Source organism: Miniopterus natalensis, chromosome X (genome assembly GCF_054644295.1).
Source record: "Miniopterus natalensis isolate mMinNat1 chromosome X, mMinNat1.hap1, whole genome shotgun sequence".
NCBI lineage: Eukaryota > Metazoa > Chordata > Mammalia > Chiroptera > Miniopteridae > Miniopterus > Miniopterus natalensis.
In genome coordinates this window covers 68,341,881-68,367,280 of record NC_142103.1, presented here as the reverse complement: position 1 = coordinate 68,367,280, position 25,400 = coordinate 68,341,881, and the positions used below count along the sequence as shown (strand labels likewise).

Genomic DNA, 25,400 nt, shown 5'->3' with positions numbered 1-25,400 from the left:
CGATTCTTCCCCAAGCCTCACGAAGTTTCCTCATACACTTGTGCTGATCAGTGGTCTGTGGAATACTCCAGTGAGACCCTTTGTGGATACACAGGGTCCTCACCCTCCGCCACTCTCTTCCCTCTGGTCCTCTACCCCGCAAACTCTGGGTGCTGAGAATTTCAGTTCCATCTCCTAAACTCGGAGTGTCCATTGGCCTCTACCAGGAAACTCCCTCACCAAACAGTCAGCGGGGCAAATGCAGGTCAGACCTCTTGTTTCCCATCTCCCTGGGATCACTGTCCTTCGTTGCTTGATTCCCGTTTTCTTTATAGCCTGTGTTTCATATAATGCCTCTGGTTTTGGGGGACCCTTTCAAGTGGCAGGGTAAATGCACTCCCTGTTACTCCACATGTGTGAACAGAGCCTGTCATTGTAGAACTTGAGAATTCTGATGTGAGCTGGAGGGAGGGAGATGCTGTTGATCGGGATAATGGTGGTGGTGGTCATGATGAAGACAATGAAGAATCTCACCTGGCAGCATGCAGCAGCTGTAGTGGCTACAGGGAGGGTCTCTTTCTACCTTTTTATTTTTTAAATTTTTTAAAAATATATATCTTTATTGATTTCAGAGAGAGGAAAGGAGGGAGAGAGACAGACAGAAACATCAATGATGAGAGTCATTGGGAATCGAGCCTGCAACCGGGGCATGTGCCCTGACCGGGAATCGAACCGTGATCGCCTGAATCCTAGGTCGACGCTCAACTGCTGAGCCACGCCCAGCCGGGCTCTTTCTACCTTTTTAAAATAAATCATTTATGGCCTGGCCAGTGTGGCCCAGTTGGTTGGGCGTCCTACTGTACACTAAAAGACTGTAGGCTCAATTTCTGGTAAGGGCACATGCCCAGGTTTCAGGCTCGATCCCCAGTAGGAGGCATGCAGGAGGCAACCAATCGATGTTTTTCTCTCTCCCTCTCCCTTCCTCTCTCTCTAAAAATCAATAAAATTTAAAAAAAAAAAAAAAGCCCAGCCTGTTTGGCTCCATGGTTACAGTATTGGCCTGTGGACTGAAGGGTCCCAGGTTTGATTCCGGCTAAGGGCAAGTACCTCGGTTGCAGGCTCAATCCCGTGGTCCTGGTTGGGGTGCATATGGGAGGCAACCAATCAATGTGTCTCTCTCACATCAATGTTTCTCTCCCTCCCCCTTCCACTGTCTCTGAAAAGAAATGGAAACAATATCCTTGGATGAGGATTTAAAAGTAAATAAATAAATAAAAAATTGCAACCCACTGTCTCCCTACCTGCATTACTATAACAGGGTGTGCATGTGTTGGGGGTAAGAGGTAGGTAGGTATATCATGAAGGAGATACAACTGGGACAATAAGGAGTGTGGGTGCAATGAAGCTACTGGAGGGTTCTGAACAAAGTAGAACAAGACCCACCTTATGTCTTAAACAGGATCCCAGTGCCTCCCACACTGAGAATAGGCTGAGGGTGGGCAAGGCAGACATGGGGATAGACAGGCATCCAGGCAAGAGACAGGGTGCTGGGACCAGGCTGGGGGCAGTAGAGGTGGGAAGACAGGAGCAGATTCTGAATGAATCTTGAAGACAGAGCTGCCAGCACTTGCTGAGTAATTGGACATGGCCCTGGACCTCCTTAAATCCTCAGGAACCCTACAATGAGTCACCCTTCCTCCCATAAAGGGAGTCCAGCTCATCTGGAGTTCTAGTTTCCCCACCTGCTTCCCATGTTCACAGACCACCCACCTGCCCCAAGGGAAAAGCCACACACTGACTCCATTTTCCCAACATTTAATTAGGAAAAAAAATTACATGAACAAAGGAAAACTCATGCAACAAAAGAGGAGAGAATAGGGTTTCCGGGACCTCAAGATGGGGCCAGATTCCTCAGAAGAGGCAGAAAAACAAAGGAGTAAGGCACTGCTGCCTCGGCCCCTTGGGGCGGGCGCAGGACAGGGCAGCTGAGGATGAGGGGGTCCAAGGCAAGTGCAGACAACACTGAGGAAGTTTGGCAGTAGGGCCGAGAGAGTGTTCTGGAGCCCCCAGGCCCAGGTCAGGCCCCAGAATGTCTAGTTACAGCTCTCCAGGTGCTCAGATAGAACAGGGCCCTGTGAGAATGTACAGTCCAACTCCCAAGAAGTTTGGAGGGGGGGGGGGGGGCGTGCTGTGGCCCAGCTGCAGGGGGACCCCTTGATACAGCCACAGTCCAAGGGAAGCTTCAGGTGCATCACCCCACTCCAAGTGCTGCTGGTGCCGAGGCCCCCTTCTCAGAAAGGGTGGGGCCAGTCATGGCAAGGGAGAGGTGCCAGGAGCTAGGCCAAGGCTGACAGTGTCACAAGGGAGTCAGGACAACTCAAGGAGGTGAATGAGGTTGGCAACATCCCGGGGGGTATTTACAGATAGAGATGGTGAGGTGGAGATAAATTAAATAAATAGGTGGTTGGGGGTATAAATAGTAAGGAGGGCAGGGGCTGTCACAACACCTGGGCACAAGGGCAGGAGGCTGGGGGTATTGCTGCTGCTGGGGTGGGGGTTTGGTCCTGTCACCCCCTCCCTGCCTGCAGGGCCCAAAGCAAGGCACTAATGGAGAGGACCCAGGTGTGTAGGGGGGCATATTGGCCCGGTGACCTCACCTGTGCCACCCAATCCCAGGCTCAGCCTTGAGACCCAGACATGAGCCGCCCACCTCTTGACAGGAGGACGGCCCAGGACTGAGAAGCCCCCTCCTCACCGGTTCTGCCACCCTTAGCTGTTGCTGGACATGAGGCTGATGATCTGTTCCAGCTTCTGGCGCAACTTATGCTTCCGAGAAGAGACGTCTCTATCCAGAGCAGTGAGAACCTGTGGGAGGGAGGCCCCAGAACTGGGCTCGCAGGGAGGGACCAGCTCCTCCTAGGCAAAGCCCCCTCCCCGAGGTCTTGAGCTCTTCCCTGCCTCACGCCTCAGCGCATCCCTCCTCCCCTGGGGCCCTGGGCACATGGAAAGGGCTCCAACTTCTCACTACTGAACACATCTTCCCCTCAACCCCAAATCCTCCTCCAGCTGCAGAACTTTCTCCTCCTCTCCACAGCCAGAATGCAGCCCCTCCCAAGAGTGGTCAGGACTCGCTGTTCCCTATCTCCCCTTTCTCATCTGCTTCTCAACTCCTCCCCCCAAAACCTCTTGTCCAGGTCTCTATCATCTTGTCACCAAAACCAGCCAGCGTTCTCAGAGCCCCTCTCCCTGGACAATCAGCAGCACCTCACAGCTGAGCACTCTCTCCTCCCTGAGCCTCCTCCACATGGGGGGGGGGGTTCCTCACATATGCTCTAGGACCAGCTCGGCACTTTAGGGTCCTTCCCACCTCACCTGTCTCCACTGCCTGCTCCCCTTCTTCTCTGCCACCTCTGAGTGTCCCAGGGCCCCAGGGCTCAGTGCTTGGGCTGCCACTCCCTCTACACCCACTCTCGGCTGCTGTTGCCAAACTCATCTAGGCTCAGGGCTTTCAGGGCCATGTCCTGATTCACAAATTCATATCTTTAGCCAAGAATACATCCTGAAGTCCACACCTCTATGTCCCTTGCCTACTGCCACTTCCAGTCACAAAAGCCCACAGGCCCTACAATGAGCTGTCCATGCCCAGCTTCTGACCCCCCCTCAGCCTGACCCTCCACTTTTGCCCAACTAGAACTTTGTACTCTAGCCAGTGGCTTCTCTTCTGGGTCCCTCAAATCCCAGCATCAAGGAGAGTGTCACCTGTGCTGGCCCAAAGGACTGCTTGGGGGAGTGATCATGAGCAATCTAAAAGATGGGCTCCTTATCCCCTCTGTCCCTCCCACTTCCTTGTGGCACTCTTCGACTCCCACCAAGTTCCCCGTCTTCATCACACAGGGAGCAGCACACACCTCCTGGTGGTACTTGGTGACATAGAAGTAGAGCTCACTGAGTGCGCTTAGGACACTGAAGTCGCTGGCGTGGAGGCGGGATTGCTCTACCAGGTAGGCGTCCATGTCCTGGTCACTGATGGATGCCATCTTTGCAATGTCCCGATAGTACCTGTTGGGACCCTGAAGTCACATGGGCAGGTAGCACAAAAGCCAAAGTCCCTGCCCTGGCTGCTAAGCCAGCCTCTGGGCTTTTTTCCTGTAGTTGGCCCACCTCAGAAAAACCAGTCCAGAGAGGAGCAGCTCCTGCCTCCCTCAGCCCACAGCAGTTTCCCCTGGCCTGCCTGGCTCTGCCTCCCCGCAACATGGGGCCACAGGGTAGGGCCCACCTCTCCACCCAACTCTTGTAGTTTGGGATGTCCTTGGCATAGAGCAGCTTATTGGAGGGCGAGTCCTTGCCCAGGCGGTGCTCAGACGTGGAACAGGAGTCCATGAAGGTCTGGGCTACCACTGACAAGCAGGCGTCCGTGATGCTGCTCTTGTGGATGTCGAACACAAACTGCGGATTCTTGATCACATTCACCCAGAAGCGCAGGGGCAGGCTGGATGGAGGGACACACACCTACAGCTCCCTAGTCACCCCAGGAGCACCCTCCCATGGTTCTTGTTTGGCCAGCCCACGTCTTGCCCAGAGCAGCAAGAGTAACACATTTACGGTTAACAGCCTTTTCTTTAAGGTTCTGCCAGAGACACAGAATAAACAGCTACCACCTGGCCAAGCTACCAGCATATCTTCCCTATGCAAGGCCCTGAGGACGAAGGACCACCTCTGGGTACTGGCCCCACTACCATGCAGCCTAATGCCCCACAGGACCCATCTCCAAACTGCACTAACTCGCCCTCTTTGCTTGGTGGCACCACGGATGCTAGCCCTCTCTGGCCTGGACAACCACTCCAGCTCCCATCAAGTGCCCTGACCCTGTGGTCCCTGAGTCTTGGCAAAGCCATTAGCCTCTTCCAACCATCCACCCCAGAGGGACCAGCAGCAGCAGCCAGGCACAGGGCAGTACCAGTTGCTCTTCCAGGTGTGGCGTACGTCAGGGTCACTGATCTGGTGCTGGTCGGCCTGCTCATCCAGGAAGTCAAACATGTACTTGATAGCCAGGGGCAGGGCTGAGCCCCGGTGCGCGGTGCTAAACACGGTTTCAAACAGGTCATCCACAAACTTCTGCAGCGTGCCCTGAGGGGGCACAGCAAAGATACAGGCTGTGAGGGAGCCAAATAGAACATCCCCACAGCAGGACAGATGGGGGACAAAGGCTTGGCAATGAGCAGGGTGTCCCTGCAAGGCCAGAACCCCTGGGCCAGGCCCACACCTTGGTGGCCAGCAGCCGCGTCAGGTAGATCTCTGATACCATCTTGCTGCCACGGTCTCCCTCGCGGTGATCAGCATGGTCGTGGTTCTTCACCAGGTGCCACAGCTTGGTGCCTGTCTCCTGGTCGGGTGTGATCATGGGTGCACGAGAGCGGAGGCTGTCAGGGCTGCTGGCTGTGCGGAGCAAGCTCTCTGGGGCAGAGGACCAGTTTGCCCCTTAGGCCAAGTGACACCACACCAGCCATCACTAGGACTCTTGCCCCACTTTGTCCTGGGAGCCCAGCAGGCTGAGGGGGGCCTGTCTGCTCCTGCTGGACCACCCCACTTCTAAGCTCTAAGGAACTGGATACCTTCCAAGGGCAAGGCCCAGGGAGGCCACCAGAGCCAAGCTGGCTGCTCAGACAGGGGCTCCCCATGACCACTGTCACAGCCTCAAAGGGCACAGGGCCAGCAGAGGCCACCACACTGAGGACACCTACCGTAGCGGCTAAGGGAGCGGGTGAAGGTGAAGGAGTTGGCCATGTTATAGGCAGACACTTGTTTGGGCACCAGTGCCACCAAGGAACCATCTGCCACCTGGAGACAGAGACAGAGACAGAGACAGAGACAGAGAAGGAGCAGTGCAGGAAGCTGAGAAGCCAAGGGGCCCGAGCCACCACCCATCCAGACCTTGCACAGTGGTCAGCGTGGTCGTGCACAGTGTGCTCCTGAGGCTCTCTGAGGAGGTGCCTGTGAGTGCAGGGGCCAAAGAGGAAAGGAGCCAGGGCCCTTGCTCTTATGTCATCAGGGCGGGGCCACACCTCCTAGGTGACCTGGGGGTGAGTGGGCCCCCAGTCCCTCACCTGGTAGTGGGCCAGTGAGTTGACCCTCTTCCAGTCACACTCGATCTTGGTGGTGACATCCTCATCCTGGAGGATGATGCGGGCCATGCGGCCCTGGCGCCACTCTGCAGGCCACAGACAGCCTTTGAGGTCCTGCTCAGTGTCCCCTGAGATCCTGGGCCCACCCCACTCAGAGGACAGAATCCAGGTGGGGAGTGTTAGTGCCAACCAAGGTAAGGCAGCCACAGGTGGGGGCCAGGAAGAGAGGGTGGAGGCCTCACCTAGGTCCATGTCCTCAGCTTTGGGACGCTGGGAGTATGGGATGCCCTTGTACACAGCATCCAGCAGCTTGTCTTTGGCCTGGGTGATGCTGTCGCAGTTGAGAACCTTCACTGGGACCTGAGCACTGCCCTCACTCTCTGGGCATACACAGTACAGGGTCTGTGGGCGAGAAGAACCACATGGTGGGTCCTAGGCTAGGCTTCCCTCCACTTCTAAAGCCATGCCCACCAGGTCCCCCATTCACCAGTGTCTTGTAGTCGATCTGCTGCCGAATGAGCTTATCCTCACTCAGGGAGTAGCGTGCCTCGCCCGTGATGGCATCAATGGGGCCCTTCTCCATCTGCTGCTTGATGGCGCAGTAGAGCAGGAAAAGCGGCTCTCCGGCGCATTCCTGCAGCCAGAGTTGGGCACGTGGCTTGCTGCCTGACATCACCTCCCCTACATCACTTCCCCACATCACCTCCCCTACAGCCCACCTGCCAAGCGCACCTTCAGAAACTTATGCAGCAGGAACGTGAACCAGTTGGTAAGCATCTTCTCAGCCACTGACTCCGTCCTAGGGCACAAAGGTTACTGGGGCCCTGTCCTGGCAGGGGGTGGGGCCATTTAGGGGCCAGGTTGGCAGAGGGTAGGGCTGGGGTTGGGACAGTACCTGCGTAGTAACAGCTTTGGGTGGTTCTTGCTCTCAAGGTTTTTCTCTATGAGGTCTGCCAGCAGTTGCTTGAGCAGCCCCGTGGCATAATCAAGGCGGCTCTGTAGAGCCACCATGGTAAGTGAAGCCACGGTGCCACGGTCACGCATGGAGAAGCTGCTCTGGGCCTCCAGTGTGTGAATGAAGGTGAGCACGAAGGCGCGGCTATGTAGCAGTTGCCCGAAGAGACGCAGAGCCTTCTCAACATTCGGGGGGGTCTGTGAGAGACAGGGAATGTCAGAAGGTGGGGCAATGGTCCTGGGGATGACAGGGTATAGGCAGGCAAGGTTAAGGGGCTCACATCCAGTTCCTTGAGCACCGGGTGGGCCTCAATGCCTGGGAAGAGCACGCGTACGGCATAGGTCCGGTAGTCCAAGAAAGGGATCTGCACCACATCCATATGGTTTGTCAGCTCGTTGATGTCTGTCTGCAGCTCAGCAAAGGCTGGGAGGGGCAGAGAGGGAAGAGTGAGCAGAGCAAGAGGAGGGAGGCATCCCAGCCCACCCACCCTGCACCCCCAGCCCAGGTACCTTCTTTGCATTCCAGAGCCACACGGGACTCCAAATTGTCCATCTGGAGCTGGAGCCGCTTGAGCGTGCGGTCTGCATCCTGAGTCTTGCGCTTGTAGGCGACCAACACAGCGGTGATGGCCAGCAGCAAGAGCCCACCCCCTGTAGCCAGCCCCACCATGGCTGGTAGGGTCAGTGCCCGCTCGGCCGTGATGTGTAGGGTGCCTAGCCAGAACTCCAGGCCACCTACCAGCACCTACAGGGATAGGCTCACTGTGAGCTGACCCCCACACCCGCCCCACACTTCCCTGGTGGCCTTCCCACCCGCTACCCACCATGACAGGCTGCCGGCCTGTCTGGCTGGGTGAATCACACAGGAGTTGTGTGTCCGAGACGGTGAGTGCACATGGCTGACCCCCAATCAGCACGGTGTAGTTGAGGCGGGAGCTGCCAGCTGCTGCGGGGATCAGATTCTTGCCCTGCGTGTGGATGGCACAGTCAGCTAGGGCTCCCCATTTCCCTGCCCCTCCCAGCTCTTGCACCCCACCAGTACCTTCAACACTACGTGGGAGCCTGGTTTGACATCCAGGACACCGGAGGGCCCAAGTGGCTCAAAGCTGGGGTCAGGGTAGTAAGTGAAGGAGGACCGGTTGAGGGAGCGGGCTGTCTGCACGTGGTCCAGCAGGAAGCCAAACTCATCAGGGTGCTCGCCCTGGGCCTGGGGCTGGGGCCGCCCCAGGAAGATGCCAGGGGCCTTACACAGCATGGCAGTATCGTTGATAACCTGGCAGGTCTGTGTGGACAAGGGCGGGCAGCCCAGCACATGAGACCATGTGTAGCAGGGTCAGGGGCAGGGTAAGGGCAGCTGGCACTCACATTGGTGGTCTCGATGCCTCGGTACTTGGCCCGGACCCGGGGCTCTTGGACTGTCAGCAGGTGGGTCCCGCTTACAGTGATGGCAGTACTTCCACTGGGGACAGGGGGGAGGAGCTTCAGGCTCTGTCTCCCAATGCCCCCAGCCCAGCCCTGAAGAGCTATGAAGACTGCAGTGGGAGCCTGGGGCCTCCCACACCTCGGGTCGCTGGGCGGGTGCCAGCTGCTCTGTGGTCAGGAGGACCCTGCCCCCTTGGCCAAAAAGGGCTCAGGTTTAGAAGAGATGTAATTTGATGCCCAAGGGCCCAGGGACAGGTAAAGCCCCAGGACAGGAGCTTGGGGACCCATTCTCCCTAGGATCTTACTTGATGATACTCCAGGTGGGTTCAAGGTGAGTAACAGTGGGATCCTGGGTGTAGGTGTAAAGAACTCCAGGACTAGAGATGTTAGCACGGTCAATGGCCAGGGTGATGGGGGCCTGGCTGGGGCCCAGGGTGGAAACGGGCGAGATACACACGATTGTTTCAGCATCTCTCCTACGTGAGCAAGTAGAGTGCTTTGAGTAGATGGCCCAGGGCCCTCACTGGCCCAGCCCTGCCCCTGCGGCCCCTACCAAATGCCCATCCCAAGACTGGTAGGGCCCTACCCACCTCACAAACTGGCATTCGCCATCTCTCACAATCACTGTGACCCTGCTGCCGGCGTCTAGAGAGCTTCCAGAAATGGTGAGCCTCGTACCCCCAGAAGCAGGGCCCCGAATGGGACTCACACGGTCAAACACTGGGGTCTGTGAGAGAAGCAGCCCTGAGGGGAGGGAGGAGACAGCCCAGTGCGGGGCCACACCCCCTCAGAACGGGTGGGCATGGGAAGGGGTGGGCGGCTCACACACCACAAAGCTGTAGAGCTGCTCTGATTGTGTGCGGTAGTCAGCAGAACAGTCGCCTACACAGAGCTCCACAGGCCCCGGCAGTGGGCTGGGCACCAGCGACTCCTCCATTTCACACACGATCCTAGGAGTCAGAGAAGGTCAGGGCCAGCCTTGGAGCACCAGCCTGGGTGCTCACACAGCCGCACTCACCTCTCAGCGCTGATGTACTCAGCGGGGATGGAATTACAACGCACACCGGCCACCCGAAGGCCCACTTCTCGGTAGGTGAGGCCCAGGTTTTCACCCATGATGGTGACTCGGGTGCCTCCCTCCTTGGGCCCCATGAGTGGGTGGATCTGTAGAGTAGCAGGACAGGAGGTAAGAGGGTAAGCCAGACTCCTGGGTGCCTGGCGTGCAGAAGGTGTGGGAGGCTAACCTGGGCAATACGGGGGTGGCTACAGCGGGTGCCCTTCTGGCTTGGGTGCATCCAGTTGGTCTTGGGGGCTGGACAGTGGGCCCGCAGCTGGCACCTGTGCTCTGAGACGCACCAACCACAGTTGAAGCGGGGATCAGCCTTCAGGCAGAGGCCACAGCTGGGTCGCTGTGCCCAGCACTTATACAGGAGAGCTGTGGACACAGAAGGCACTGCTGGGGGGCAGCTATGGGAAGCCAGAGCCACCAAGGGCCCTGACAGAGGGTCCCCTGTTGGGCCTGGCCCCAGCTCATACCAACTCTACCCCCAGAAGCAAGCTCCTTGGCCCCATCTCGCTCCTCACCTCGGAAGGTGGCAGGCTTGTCAATAGGGAAATCTCCATCCCACACCACAGAAAAGTCCAGTTCAGTGTCACCATACTCATCACCTTCATAGGAGTACTGGGGGAGAGGGACCACATGACCCCTCAGAAGGTCTCCTGCCACAGCCACCTGAGGATTCCAGGCCAGTGAGCTGGGCACAGACCCAGGGAGAGGGGCAGGGGGGGCCTCACCGAGGCATTCTGGCACTGCACGCTGCTGCTGTTGAAGCGCACAGCGGGCACCCGCTGCTGCCGCCCCTGTACCCGGACCACGCACTCATAGTTCTTCTGGCCTGACTGGGGCTGTGGCAGGTTCTTGGCCCGCAGGGTAAGAGGCTGCATAACACCAACTGGGATCAGGAGGTCACCACTAGGCAGGATCTCAGGGCAGCCCTGGGAAGGGGGAGAATGCCTGTCACCCACACACCAACTGCTGCCATCCTGGCCCAGTTGGGCCAATCCTACATTGAGGAGACTCCAAGAAATCAATGAGAATCAAAGGCAGAAAAGCCAGAGGCCAGCCCACATGGAGCCCAGCCCCCTCACGCGCGGCACCCGCCTCACCTCGGGGCTGTGGACCCTGCCCTCCTGGAAGGAGCACTCGTGGGGGTGGCTGGTACACACGTGGCGGTACTTACACCAGTGGCAGGGGTAAGGGCTGCCAACGCAGGACATGCACCTGGAGGGGAAAGGCTTCAGAAACAACAGAGAAGACCAGGCCTGCCCCCTCACCACCCCTCCTATGGGACACATGGGGAACAGAAGGAAGAAGGCACCAGGGCTCATCCAAGGCCTGTACAACACAGCAAGGGATGAAGTGACATGGGGACAGAGGTCACAAAGGCCAGTACTCACGACTGGAGGACACTGCAGTTGTAAAAAACAAAGTCGGTCCCAGCGAACCTCACACCAGTCTCCTTGGAGAGTAGTTGCAGCCGCACAGTGCGGGTGGCCCCTGTAGCATGCCCAAGAGCAGCCATGAGCCAGACAGAAACAGAGAGTACCCCCATTCCGAGCAGCTCCAGCCACTGACCGTGCCCTCTGGTGAGAGCCCGAAGCTCCTGGAGAGAGGGTGAGGGGCATCGCAACTCCCCAGAGGGCAGCAGGATGGCCTCGTTCTCTGTCACCTCCTCGAAGGCACAGCTCACGCCTGCGCTGAGGTCTGGCACATTGCGCATGGTCACAGTCAGCTGAGGAAGGCAGAGGGCTCAGCAGGGTGCACCCCCCAACACAAGCATGCATTGACCCACACACCCCACCCCACCCACTCACCACACTACTTACTTGCACCCCAGGTGATGTCACTGACACATTATTGGGCCGGACCCGCACCTGGACACACTTGCTCAGCTCTTCGGCAAAGCCATGCGGGGCTGAGGCACCTGGACAGGCCCCTTCTCGACAGCATCTGTGTGAGGTCAGCCAGAGCCCATCCAGCATCTGCCCTGGGAGGGCTCTGTACAGGGCTCCATGGAGGGCTGGGGGGAAAGGGGACAGCCAGCCCAGCCCACAGTGCCTTGGCCTATGGGGTGGAGATTCTGCTCATTAGCTGGAGAAAGTGGAAGGGGAGGGACGGGAAGACCACAAGGGCCGGGCTGGGAGACATTAGCATGTGGGCAAGGGCAGGTACTGCCCTCCCCAACCAACAATATGCCTAGGTGGCTTCTCTCAGGAACAGAGCCTCACTGAGCCCATCATCACCACCCAACCCCATACTGCCTCCCTCACCTGTGCTGCAGAACACACCAACCACAGTGCGGGTCCCTGGAGCCCAGGCAGGCTGCACAGCTTAAGTACTGCTCGCAAGTCTCCACTGGGAGCTGGCTCACCTGGGGACAACCTTGTTAGCACCCATCCCACCCCCACACAGCCGCCCACCACTACCCGCCTCGGGCCCACCTGCTTCTCACTCAGGAGGTAGATGTGCCGGTGGTCAGGGCTGAAGAGTAAGTCTCGGAGTATGGGGCTGCCATCCACCACAGGCACTGTCTCATACAGTTGGGCATCCTGGGAGCCATCAACTCGTACCTGGGCCACAAGACCAGGAAAAGAAGGATGACAAGCCAGTTTGTGGCCACAGCAGCACCCTATGCACCCAGGGCATTCTCTTCTAGAGCCAGGGACTTTCCAGGTTGTGGCTGAACTGAAGTCAGGGCTTGGCAGGGCTCAGCACTCGACCTTCCCCTGCACCCACAATCCCCATGGGCAGGGGAAGGAGGGCTCAAAGACCACCCCTGGAGGTCCTTGGGGGTGACTCAGCCAACCAGAAAACACTCCCAGAAGACAGAGACAAAGATTATTGATGCCTAGGGATGGGGGATGGGGAAGAGGGGTGATATCAAAAGGGAAAGAGATTTTTAGGGTAATGACAATGCCCTGGAATGAGATGGTGGTGAGGGTTGCACAACTCTGCAAACTTACTAAAACCACTGGAATGTATGCTTTAAGCAGGAGAAGTGTATGGGATGGGAACTATACCTCAATAAAGCTGTTAAAATGACAAAAAGGGCCCAGGAGGGGAACAGGCCCACCCCAAGACCTCAGCAACTCCCTTCACAAGCCTTCCCCTAGCCACCCCCCCACCTCCCTGGGGATAGCTCTGCAATTGCCAGGCAAGCAGGATGAGAACGTGGAGTCTGTTCTGACTCCTGTCCCTTTAGGACACACCAGAGCTCCCAGGGGGTACATCTCCCCATTTCACACCATCCCCAGTCCTTGAACAGAAGCAGCTGAGGCCCTGCTGCACATGAGGGGACAAGAGGGCAAAGAAGGTTATGTCCACATTCATTTGACTAAGGATCCAACAATGACAGCTGAGCCACAGCCACCTGCTTTCCCGGCAGGGATGCCCTAAGATAGGTCTGGTCTCTGATCCCACAGCCACAGGAAGCCAGCAATTCAGGCCAAAGTGAGCAGTGATGTTGGTACAGGTGGATGGCTGCGGGGGCTGCCCGGGATCACAGCCAGGCTCCTAAGGCCCAGCCTGGGAAGTCCCTTTCCCCCACGGGCTGTGTACTGCCCAGGGCCTTACAAGGCTCATCTGCACATTCTTGTTCCCATCCCTCATTCCCTATCTCAGAGTCTGCCCCAATCTCCACATGCCAAGGGGGCAAGGGCCTACCTTCTTCAGACTGCCATTGCGAGTGCCGATGAAGACCACAGAGTGCTGGTGGTAGGTGTAGGCGGCCACACTGGCCATGCCATCAGTGCTGTCTGCCAGCAGGGGCAGCCCCTCGATCACGTGCAGGCCTCCTAGTGGCTGGTTCAACACCAGCCCGCAGAAGTTTCCATTTATCTGCATGGGCTGGTGAAATACGAGGAACGCATGTGAGAGTCAAAGCTTGGGGGCAGCAGCTAGACAGAGGCCATGAGACCCCACATTCAGGAAGAGAGCAGGACCTGGAACTTGATCCCCACCAGCTAAGACCAACTGCTTGCCCTGGACCCCACAGGAAATCGGGGACCGAGGGAGATGGAGGAAAGAGAGGATGCAGGGGCAGGAAAGGAGCAAAGCCTGGGCTTGCAAGATGGGACAGGCTGGGAGACTGTTGCTAACTCAGCGAGGGACATCTATGACATGGAGCAAGCAGCAGCAAACTGGGGATGGGAGGAGGAGCAGGAAAAGGGAGAGGTGGTACACAAGCCAAGAGAGACAGTGAGAAGACAGGCCAGGGAAGAAGGAGAAGCAGCAGATGCAGGGAGAGGATGAGAGGGCAGGGGTCCCTGAGCGGGAAAAGCAGATGTTTCAGGGCTAAAGCCCCCTATGCTCACGGTGTTGATGCAGGGCAGCTCCTTGTTGAGCAGCCAGGGCAGGGCCAGTGTGCCTTCCCCTCGATAGCACGACTGGATGCGGCGCCGGATGTGAGCATTGATGGTGCTAAGGGTAAAGAGACAGAGGACAGTCTGCCGGGGTGGGCTGGCCCGGTTCTTCTGGCCCTGAGAGAAGATGGTAAAGAGGACGTCCTCGTCAGCCGGCACACCCAGGGCCTGGGCCAGCAGCAGGCCGGGCTTGGCAAGGTGGGCACTCTGCACCAAGCGGTACTCCACACCACGCCAGGAGCAGCCAATGGGAAACTCCACATATGAGTAGAACTCCGAGTCCCCTGCACACATGCGCACGATCTTGGACGTGAAGAATTTCTCGCCTGCTGTGTCCAGCAGCGTCTGCTGGGTGTCCAGCTGCAGTGTCAAGAAGTACACGAAGGAGGCACTCACAAAGCCGTAGATGTAATAGATGTCAAAGGCGGGGTACAAGGACAAGGTGTCTGAGGGGATCTTGATCTGTGAGGAGACAAACTCATCCTGGTACACCTGGAGAGCAGGTCAAGGAGAGAGCATAGGATGAGACCTGGGTCTGTCATCAACCTCCCAAACTCTGGCCCCTTGGCCCCGACAATATGGTTCCCCCAGGGCTTCTCTCATGACCTCCTCCACCCCACACAGTCATAGGGGCCCAGAGCAGAAGGCTAGGTGAGGAGCCACATCCTATGCCTCAGCCCATCCTCCTGTCTTCAGAAGCTTATCCCCTCTAGGACAAAGGCTATTCCAGAGGCGGAGCTAGGACAGAGTGAAGGCAGGAGGGAAACAGGTGCTGGCTCTTAAGAGGGGCAGGAAGAGAGGCAAGGGGAGGAGTGTAAACAGGCAGGCTCACCCACCAGACTAAACATGTCGGCACTGTCCTCATCACTGATGAGCTTGCGGGAGCTCAGAGTAGGGAAGTACTCAGACTTGCCATCCACGGCAGTACCCACAAACAGCTTGCTGGGCCCCTCGCCCTGCTCCACAATGACACCAGCCATGGAGTCGGGCTCCTGGGCCCCTGATAGGTAGTGTTCCTTTCGGTGGTGGGGCTCGCCCAGCTTGAAGAGGTCATCCAGGCGCAGAAACTGGCAGATGCCTTGCCAGATGCTGCCGCAGGCCACCAAGCGGCGGGCAGTGTAGTCTATGAGAAGCAGCTTATTCACGTTGTCCACAGGTGCTAGGCGGTGGGTGCACACACGCATACTGGGGGGTGGGTAGCAGCGAGCATTGTCCTCAATAGGCCCTGTGACATGGGCCCGTAGCTCAGTCAGATTGGGGGCCAGCTTGAAGACTCGGTTCACTGCACCCACAAATACCTCCCCAGTCACCCGGTGCACAGCCAGGTGGGTGAGTGTGGTGTCTGTCACTGAGAAGGCAGTGAAGGGCCTGCTGCCACCCAATACTCCCCCCATGGCAAGGAGGAGCAGTGGGAAGAGGCAGACAGTGGGCATGGTCGGCGGCTGTGCTCCAGGACGAGCCTGAGGAGAGATGGAGAGTGCCAAGTAAGAGGCCCCTGGCCCAGACTGAAAGCTCTCTTTCTACCTCAGGACCCCCAGCAGACTAAGCTCCATGCCACAGTGGGTGGAAGCCACTCATTCATCCACCACACCAGAATCAGAGCCCCAGATGGTGACCACGGCTGGGAGAGGAGGGGCCTCCACCAAGGCCCAGGAGTGAGCAGTGAGCGCAGGCAGGCTTGGGGGCCATCAATCATCCCCCACCCCCCCACCTCTGGAAAGGAGCCAGGAGGCCTCGCCTCAATTGGGCCACACCCAAGGGGGCAGCAGAGCCAGATGCTGGGAAAGGCAGGGCGGGAGTCCGTCCTGGAATGAGACCCAAACACCAGATCCCAGAGCTGAGGGTGGCTAGCCACACACAAGAGTCACTGTAAGCAAACCCCAGGCCACAGACGCCCCACGCCCAAGTTGGGGGAAAGGGAAGAGAACAATCACAGCAGGGAGAGAACAATCACAAGCAGGGGGTAGGGGGGGGAACACCACTCTAGAGTGGCATTGCCACCAGGAGCCCCAGGACAGAGGTCTGAGGCATCAAGGCCTGAGACTGGACCCAGCACCAGCACCACATTACCAACTGCTGGCCCCAGCTGCCTCCTCACCCCGAGGGCCTCCCTCAGCTGGCTGTCCAGGAGCCTGCTGTCTGGCCTACTGGCTGTAACACAAAGCCAAGTCACGCCTGTCCCCCCAGCCAGGCACCACTGAGACAGACATAAGTCAGGCTCTGCTCAGGCACAGCCAAACATATGGCTTGGGCAGTCCCACACAGCTCTCCCTCCAGATCTAGAGGTTAACTGGAGAAGGGGAGGTGCCAGGGTGCCCAAGGAATCCTATGGGGGGGTTCATAGTCCCCAAATACAGAGAGACTTTGGGGAAATGGGGCAGGGACTGTAAGGACAGTGCTCAACGTTGCTGGGTCTTCACCCCCAGGCCACACCCAGCTGTCCTACCAAACCCAGGTAGCAAAGATAGGGAGAGGTGCCAGGAACCAAACCAAGGAGGTGCAGAAAAGAGAAAGGAAAAAATGCATTTGCTAGAACAAGGAGTAGGCCCAACTTGAAACTGCAAAGTTTCAGACTAATCGCCTCTCCAGGGCTCTTTTGTCAGGTCCACATCCTAGACCCCTAACGCAACAGCCAGAGAAGAAAGAAAGGCGAAAGAGAAGAGAGGCTGCATCCCACCCTCACCTCCTCTCCACCCAGCAGGAACACAAGCCTAGGAATGGGGATGGGGGACAGGTCAGGAGGAAGATCTGGAGAGGCAGGCTTTGCATCCCAAGCCCCCATTCCAACTTCCACCTGTAAGTGAGAGCCTGGGGCATCACAAGCACTCCTCTGCTACAGCCCAGCCTGCAGAAAGCATGAGGATGAGAACAGCCCCTGGAAGAAACATGGCTCCAGCCCCCGTTCCCCAGTGCTCCCAATGCCCCCATCGTACTGTTCGCCGGGCTCGCCCTGCCCCCACCAGGGGCACCCCTAGGCCGACCCACGGGGACCCTAGTGGATGGAGGCGCCACAGCAGTCCTTGGAGAGGCCGCTCCTCCGCCACAAAGGGTCCCCATTGGGCAGGGGGGTTGCTGGGCTTAGAGTGGCCTTCCCTACCGGAGCAGGGCACGAAGGACCAGTCAGGCCAGCGCCCTAGGAGCAGGAGGAGAGACAGGGCCCCACCCCTTCAAAACCGACAGAACCCTCGGGCTACCCAAACCCCGAGCCGCGGAGCAGGCTGGCCCCGCACGGGCAGCAGGGGATGGTGGCCACCTACCTGTCCCCTCGCTGCCGCTGGCTGCCGGTGGCCGCCCACCAGCCACGTGGACCCGCCCCCGAGCCCCACACCGGCTCCGCTGGCGCGCGTCCCCGCCGCCGCGCCCCGCGTCCAGAGCCCTGTGTCCCGCTCCGGGCCGCCGCCGCCTCCTCCTCCTCCTCCTCCTCCTCCTGCGCTGCCGCCGCCGCCGCCGCCGCCGCCCACACACTGGGCCGGCCTGCGGCCGCCAGGTCTTTTAAACCCGGACTGTACCACCGCTCCGGGCGGGGACGCCCAGAGAGGGCCGGACGGCTGGGCGCACGGGCCGGAGCCGCTTCTCTCCGGGGTCAGGGGAAGGCCCAGCGCGCAGCCCAGGCCCCGTGAGCTGCCGGGATCCCTGCCCAACGAGCTGACGCCCCCCACACTCGCACAATGGCCGCGTCCGCAGCGCGCGCCTCTACACCCTCCTCCCCACCCGCTGCCTCGGGCAACCCTGGGACCCGCGCGCGCCCACGCCACACCCCCTCGGGCCCAGGGCCTGCGCAAGAGTTACTCGGGCGCGCGCCGGCCCCGCCCCGCCCCGCCCCGCCCCGGCGCTCCGAGGCGTACCGAGGTCACCTGCTGCGGGCGCGCGGCCTCAGGGACCCCCTCAGGTGCAAACCGGCCAAGGACTCGAGGTCCTCGCTTAGGACACGCTCCCCCTGGCGGCCCATAGCCTGGAGGGCCCGCGACTAATATGCAAATACCCGGCACAAGGACTGGAGGCTGTCACCATTTATATTTGGCCCCTTCCCTAGCCTGAGACCAGGGCGGGAATCTGGGGATTTCATTCCCTTGCTTTTTTTTTTTTTCCCTTTTCTTTTTAAACAAATTTGAGATATAATTCACCAATCATATTAAGTCACACATTTAAAACGTAACAGTCTCCTGGTTGAAGGTTGAGACTTCTCTCATCCAACATGTCTCAAGACAACTCTCCAAACAATGAATCCTAGACAAAGCCGCAGCAAATTCACAGATCAATTAAATATCCTCATCAAAGCATTCAACCAAAAACCTTACCCAGGTTACACTACCAAGCAAAAACTTGCTTTAGAAATCAACACTAAAGAGTCTAGAATCCAGATTTGGTTTCAGAATCGAAGAGCTAGGCACCAAGTCCAGAGAAGATCAGAACCTGAGGAGGACTTAGAAGCAAGCCAAGACAAAGATCACCCTGTAGAGAAGGTTCCAAGCAGAGAAGGTAGACGGTATGGTACCAGCTACACTTCCTCCCAATTACAAACCCTTATCACAGCACTTCGAATATCAAACAGCCGGTGTCCTGGGATTGATTCCACAGAGCAACTTACTGAGGAAGTTGGGATTCCAGAGTCAAGAGTCCAAATTTGGTTTCAAAACTGAAGATCTAGATTCCATGTCCAGAGAAAAAAAGAACCTGATGGGCCTTTAGAACAGAAACAAGACCAGGAACAAGATCTCTGAAACGAGAGCGTTCAAGGCACAGAAACTACACATAATAACACCAATCTCATTAGGAACTGTCTTATTTCTCTAAAGCCAGAACGTAATGGACCAAGAGACAAATCAGTGTATTTAATGTCATCGACCTGGGCTCCAAATCTCTCTCACTCTTCCTGGGAACATACCCTTCTAAACATACCTTCAGCTCCTCCAGAAGCTAAGCCTCTGGAGGTGGTAAATAGATACAGGACTTCAGGAGGCAGATACAAGGCACCACACAGCCCTACAGACAGAACCTGGCTCACAGTTCATCAGATGTCAAAGATGATAAAAATGAACTTATTCATATCATATAAAAAATATAGTGTAATACTCAATAACAGTACAACACACACAAAGTTGTGTGACCATCCTCACTATCAAATTCCAGAACGTTTTTGTCATCCCAAAGGAAACCACCATACCTATTAGCAGTCATTCCCCAGTCCCCTGGCAACAATTAATCTACTTTCTGACTAGGATTTTCCTGTTCTGGACGTCTCATATACATGGATTCATACAATATGCATGTGTCTTTTGTGTTTGGCTTCTTTTACTTACCATAATGTTGTCAAGGTTCATCCATGTTCTAGCATGTATCAGTACTTAATTTCTTTTTAGGGCCAAATAAGATTCTGTTACGTGGATGTATCACATTTTATTTATCCATTCATCAATCGGTGGACATTTGGGTTGTTTTCATCTTTTGGCTATTGTGAATAATGCTGCTAGGAACACTAATGTACAAGTTTTTGTGTGAATACATTTTTAAAAATATTTTTATTGATTTCAGAGAGCAAAGGAGAGCGAGAGAGAGAGATAGGAACATCAATGATAAGAGTCATTAATCAGCTGCCTCCTGCACACCCCCTCCTGGGAATCCAGCCGCAACCTGGGCATGTGCCCTGATCGGGACTAGAACCCCAACCTCCTGGACCCTAGGTCGATGCTCAACCACTGAGCCAGGCCGCTGGGGCTGTGTGAACACATTTTCATTTGCCATCCACCTAAGAGTGGAATTCCTGGGTCACATGATAACTCCATTTTTCACATTTTTGAGAAAAGGGGTCAAACTACTTTAAAAAGTAACTGCACCATTTTATATTCCCACCAGCAATGTATGAGGGTTCCAATTTTTTCACATTCTCCCCAAGGCTTGTTACTATATTTTTGTTTCTAGCCATCCTAGTGGGTTTCAAATGGTATCTTGTGGTTTTGATTTGCATTTTCCTGATGACTAAGGATGTTGAGCATATTTTCATGAGCTTATTGGCCCTTTGTATGTCTTCTTTGATATTCAAAGAAATCTGAAATGTCCATTGAAGTTCTTTGCCCATCTTTTAATCAGATTTTTGTTTTGTTGTTGTTGAGTAGTAGGAGTTCTTTATATGTTCTGTATAGAAATCCCTTATCATATATATTATTTCTAAATATTTTCTCTCATTTTATGGGTTCTCTTTTCACTTTGTTGATAGTGTACTTGGATGCACAAAAGTTTTAAATTTTGATGATGTCTAATTTATTTATCTATTGTTACTTGTGCTTTACTTGTCATATATAAGAAGTGATTATTAAATCCAAGATCACAAAGATTTACCTCTATGTTTTATTCTAAGAGTTTCATAGTTTTCACTCTTAAGTTTAGCTCTCTAATCCATTTTGGGTTAGTTTTAGTATGTTACGTGAGGTTGTGGTCCAGCTTATTCCTTTGCATGTTGCTACTGTCTAGTCCCAGCACTATTTCTTTCTTTTTTTTTTTTAGTCAAGTTTTATTTATTTATTTATTTATTTATTTATTTATTTATTTATTTATGTTATCTTTATCCTCACCGGAGGATATGCTTATTGATTTTAGAGAGAGAAGAAGGGAGAAAGAGGGAATTTTTTTTTTAAAGTTTGGTCCTACAAATGTCTCTTGATTTCTCTCTTTTTTTTTTTTTAATATATCTTTATTGATTTCAGAGAGAGGAAGGGAGAAGGAGAGAGAAACATCAATGATGAGAGTCATTGATCTGCTGCCTCCTGCACGCCCCCAACTGGGGATCGAGCCCGCAACCGGGGCATGTGCCCTGACTGGGAATCGAACCTCATCTCCTGGATCCTAGGTCGATGCTCAACAGCTGAGCCAAGCCAGATGGGCCAACACTACCTTTTAATGAGCAAAAGTTTGGATTTTTTATGAAGTCCAATATATCAATTTTTCTTTTATGATTAATTTTTTTTGTATCTTTTCCAAGAAACCTTTGCCTAGCCCAAGGTCACAAAGATTTTCTCCCATGTTTTATTTAGATATTTTTTTTAGTTTTAGCTTTTACTTTTAGGTCTACAGCCCATGTCGAGTTCATTTTTCTGTATGGTCTGAGTAAGGTGTATGAGTTTCCTGTGGCTGCCATAACAAAATTTCACAAACTGAGAGGCTAAAACAACAGACATTTCTTCTCTCCTAGTTCTGGAGGCCAGAAGTCTGATATCGAGGAGTGGGCTGGGCCACACTCCCTCCAGAGGCTCTAGGGGAGGGCCATTCCTTGTCTCTTCCAGCTTCTGGAGGGGGCTGGCAACCCTTCGCATTCCTTGGCTTGTAGATGTAGCATGCCAGTCTCTCTTGTCACATGGCATTTTTCCTGTGTCTGTCTGTCTCCTCTCTTCTTAGAAGAACACTAATCATATTGGGTTAGGGCCTATCTTTCTCCAGTATGGCCTCATTTTAACTGGATCACATCTACAAAGACCCTGCCTCTACATCAGATCCCATTCACAGGGGGCAGGACATGGACATATCTTCCCAGGGGACACAATTCAACCCGTAACATCAGAGTTAAAGTTCACTTTTTTCATTCAGATATCTAACTGCTCCAGCATCATTTATTAAACATCATAAATGTAAGGATTTATTTCTGGAATCCTAATCCTGTGCCATCCACCTCTATGCCTATCCTTGCACCTATACCACACTGTTTTTGTGTTTGTTTTTTTTAATATATCTTTATTGATTTCAGAGAGAAGAAGGGAGAGAGATAGAAACATCAATGATGAGAGAGTCGTCATTGATCGGCTGCCTCCTGCATGGCCCTGGGCATGTGCCCCAACTGGGAATGAAATCTCCATCTCCTAGGATCCTAGGTCGATGCTTAACCCCTGAGCCACGCCTGGCCGAGCTATACCACACTGCTTTGATTACTGTGGCTTCATAGTAAGTTTTCGAATCAGGTAATGTGATCTCCTCAACTCTATTCTTTTTCAAAATTGTTTTGGATATTCTAGATCCTTTGCATTTCTGTATAATTTGAAGGTCAGCTTATTAATTTCTACAGAAAAGCATGCTGGGATTTGGGGTAAGGATTGCATAGAATTCAAAGGTCACTTTGGGGAGAGTTGTCATTTGGGGGGCAGAATTCTAAGATGACTCCAAGGTTCCTGCCTCCTAGTGTACAAACATATGCAATTCCTTCCCCTTGAGGCAGAGCAGAACCTCTGCATGTGATGGGATATCACTCCCATGGTTAGGTTACTAATCAGCTGACTTTGAGTTCATCAAAGGAGAGATTATCTGAGTGGGCCTGACCTAGTCAGGTGAGCCTTAACCAAAACTGGGACCTTCCTGAAGGGAGAGATTTGAAGCATGAGAGGGGCTATGGAGGGGACCAGGTAGCAAGGAACCTTAGGTGGCCTCTAGGAGCTGAAAGCATTCCCTGGCCCATACCCAATGAGAGAACAGAGACCTCAGTCCTACAGTCACAAAGAATTGAATTCTACTCAGAAGCATGTGAGCTTGGGAGGGGACCCTGCATATCAGATGAGAAGGCAGCCCAGCCAACCTTTATTGCAGCCTTGTGGGACCATGAGCAGAGGATCCAGTTCTATCATGTTCAGACTTCTGACCCACAGAAACTGTCAAGTAATAAATGAGCATTGTTTTAAGCTACTGAATTTTTGTTGTTACATGGCAATAGAAACTAAATACAGTCATCCCGCCAGTATTGAGTCTTCCAATCCATGAACATGGGATGTTTCTGTCTATGTAGATCTTTAATTGTATAATTCCACTTATGTGAAACTTCCAGAACAGGCAAATCCAGACAGGTAGAAAATAGATTGGTGGTTGCCAGGGGCTGGGGGAGGGGAATGAAGAGAGACTGTTCAGTGGGTATAGGGTTTCCTTTTGAAGTGATGAAAATGTTCTGGAATTAGATGGATGTGATAGTTGCATAACATTGTGAATGTACAAAATGCCACCAAAATGTGTATTTTTAAATGGTTAATGGTTACTTTTGTTATGTGCAAATGTCCCCTGGTGGAGAGTAACAGTACCCTGTGCGAGCCATGACTCTTTCATCTGCTGGTGGAGCCGCAAAATGGGTCAGGCCCTAGGAAAAAGAATTTGCCAATACCTGGAAAATTAATTATACTACTTTAAAAGTGACAAATGCAAGTGCTTCTTTGTTGGGGACATTGTGAGAACTGGGCCAGAGGGCTGGGTAGAGGTAAGCATCAGTAGGTCCACCCTTTTGTGATGTGTGAACCAGGTAAATTTCTGGCCTCTGCAGAACAGTTCAAGGTAAACAAGAAAAGATCACCATCCCCTTCTTCCCACTCAGCTACCTCTTTGACCTTTCCTCAGTGCCTCTTCTTCCCCTCCCTCCTTCCCTCCATTTCAGCTCCCACTTACCTCATGTCTTTACAAGTGGATCACCCCCTGCCCAGTTTTGGAATGGCTGACTTGCCATGCTTGTCCGCTTCAATGTCACCACACCAGAAAGGCCTCCTCATCTTGCTTGTTTGTTTTGTTTCCCTATTTGTTGTTTATATCCACACCCACTCGCCCACCTACACACACACACACACACATACAATGAATGAAGCCTGGGCAAGTAAGGTACAGCTGGCCTTCCTCTCATCATTGTGTCTTTGGGAACCAACCCACCTCTGGCTCTGGCACACTGGTCCCCAGAAATATTGTTTTGGCCACTTATTGACTTCAGCGACCTCATATAGTTACAGAATATCAGATAGCAGTTCCACATCTTCTCTTGGCAGCTACCCAACCTCGCCTCTGAGCTCCACATTCACATGAATCCAAGGTCCCAAGGAGAGAGCCCTGAGGCTAGACAGTCCCCTCTCCAGGCAGAAACTGAGGGGACAGCTGCAAGAAGCTTGCTCTGCCAATGTTCTTCCAGTTTGGTCTTCCAGACTGCCACCGCAGTCCTTACTTAAGATAAGGGGCTCCTCCCTTGGGCTCCCCCACCATAGTGTAGCATTTCCCATCTCTTCACTGGCTACAGGAAAGTGGGTCTCCTTCCTTGACAGTCCTCCTGCCCTTTGATCCTGACTCCAAAGGGCTCCCTCTTCCCTCAGCCCAACCTCCCAGCAACTTAGAGGGGTTTCCAGAAACCAGCTCCCTCCCTGCTAGGACCCAAAACTGGGTCTCAAGGAGCTTGTTTTCCAGGAGGTGCAAGGCTAAAGACAGCTCCCTTGGAAACCATCTGCCACTGGCTGAGCTGGCTGAGAGGGGCTCATTTCCCTGGGAAGCCTGCTCTTCTGGTGGCTTCTCAAAGAATGCAAGAGGGGGTTGGTGCAGAAGGCCAAACAATCCCCTCTCTAGGGTTCCTGGAACCAAACAAAAGGTCCCATTGAGGTTCCCCAGACTTGTTCAAGACCTAAGGTCAAGCCTGGCCACCCCCTCCTGGCTGTGTCCAAGGTACTCTGGCCTACTCTACCCTCCTCCCTCCTCCAAGTGACCCCAGATGGTCACATCTCAGACCCAGGGCCTGGAAGCCTGAGTGAGAGCTCCTAGCTGCCAGCCAAGCCTCCCCAGGCTGTGGCTGAATAGAACACAGGGTCCTGCCTGTGGAAGGGCATAGGAGCCTCTGCATCCAGCAAAGCCCACACATTTGCCAGGGAGGTGGAGCCAGACCCAGAGCGTGGAAGCTCCCTACCAGCCAGGGGCTGTTCCCTGCCCCCTCTGTGTGGCCTCAGGCAAAGGGGAGAAGGGAAGGAGCAAGGAGTGGTCACCTTGCCTTCCTCGGCCTCCTGGAGCCAGGTGTGCCTGCCTCAGCTTACCCAAGGGGAACTGGGGAACATCCACCCCTAAGCCAGATTCCCTCTTTAGGGCCATGAAATTGACCCACCCCAGGGCAGTCTGAGCAGGGCACTCACAGCAGCCTTCCCATGTTGGGATTAAGGAGAGAAGCTGGGAAGGGCCCAGAGCAAGGAAGGCCACGATGAGTTTGCATAGCTGTGGTACTGATGTAGGGTGGCTGGGAGCCACAGGACAGCCTTGTCCCCTATAGAACAAGCAGCTTAGAGACACAAGAGGTGCCCAAGGGCCTGGGAGGGAGGCCTGTTGTGCAATGCCCCTCCCACTCACAGTAAAGAACCTCAATGCCTCATAGGTGCCCTGGGGAGGGTGGGCTGGCTGCAGGGATGGCTGGACCTGCCCAGACCCCTGTGGGTTACAAATGCCCCCCTTATCCCTCTACAGACTCACATTCACATTCCCACCCAATCCTCTTCCACCCTTCCACCCCTACCAAACACACACTTTCTTGCCAGACACAAAGACCACAAATACTGCATGATTCCATTTATGTGAAACTTCCAGAATAGGCAAATCCATACAGACAGAAAGTAGACTAGAGATTGCCAGGGACTGAGGGAGAGACTGTTAATGAGTATGGGGTCTCTTTTTGGAGTGCTGGAAATATTCTGGAACTAGGCAGAGGTGATGGTTGCACAACATTGTCAATGTACAAAATACTCCTGAATT

General features: G+C 54.6%; 1 protein-coding gene and 1 pseudogene across 2 annotated transcripts; one reads left to right on the top strand and one right to left on the bottom strand.

Annotated features, from left to right (window-relative positions):
- Window positions 1–1,778: 1,778 nt before the first annotated feature.
- PLXNA3 (plexin A3) lies at window positions 1,779–17,200 on the bottom strand. 2 transcript variants are annotated; one of them, XM_087813348.1, is made up of 33 exons: window positions 17,156–17,200; window positions 14,735–15,358; window positions 13,851–14,390; window positions 13,201–13,383; window positions 11,979–12,107; window positions 11,808–11,908; window positions 11,364–11,487; window positions 11,113–11,269; window positions 10,935–11,034; window positions 10,644–10,758; window positions 10,272–10,472; window positions 10,062–10,158; window positions 9,722–9,912; window positions 9,496–9,641; window positions 9,307–9,427; window positions 9,068–9,204; window positions 8,783–8,953; window positions 8,421–8,514; window positions 8,098–8,337; window positions 7,880–8,023; window positions 7,566–7,800; window positions 7,337–7,479; window positions 6,997–7,253; window positions 6,834–6,900; window positions 6,589–6,735; window positions 6,344–6,503; window positions 6,084–6,187; window positions 5,721–5,817; window positions 5,243–5,433; window positions 4,937–5,106; window positions 4,256–4,468; window positions 3,888–4,038; window positions 1,779–2,844 (listed from the first exon to the last, which is right to left on the bottom strand). In XM_087813348.1, exons 2-33 carry the CDS (start codon window positions 15,329–15,331, stop codon window positions 2,749–2,751), a joined length of 5,619 nt encoding a protein of 1,872 aa, XP_087669474.1. In that variant the 5' UTR covers window positions 15,332–15,358; window positions 17,156–17,200; the 3' UTR covers window positions 1,779–2,748. The 2 variants fall into 2 exon arrangements, with proteins under 2 accessions (XP_087669474.1, XP_087669475.1); XM_087813349.1 differs by lacking the exon at window positions 4,256–4,468.
- Window positions 17,141–18,619, top strand: LOC107544142 (double homeobox protein A-like; annotated as a pseudogene).
- Window positions 18,620–25,400: the final 6,781 nt, after the last annotated feature.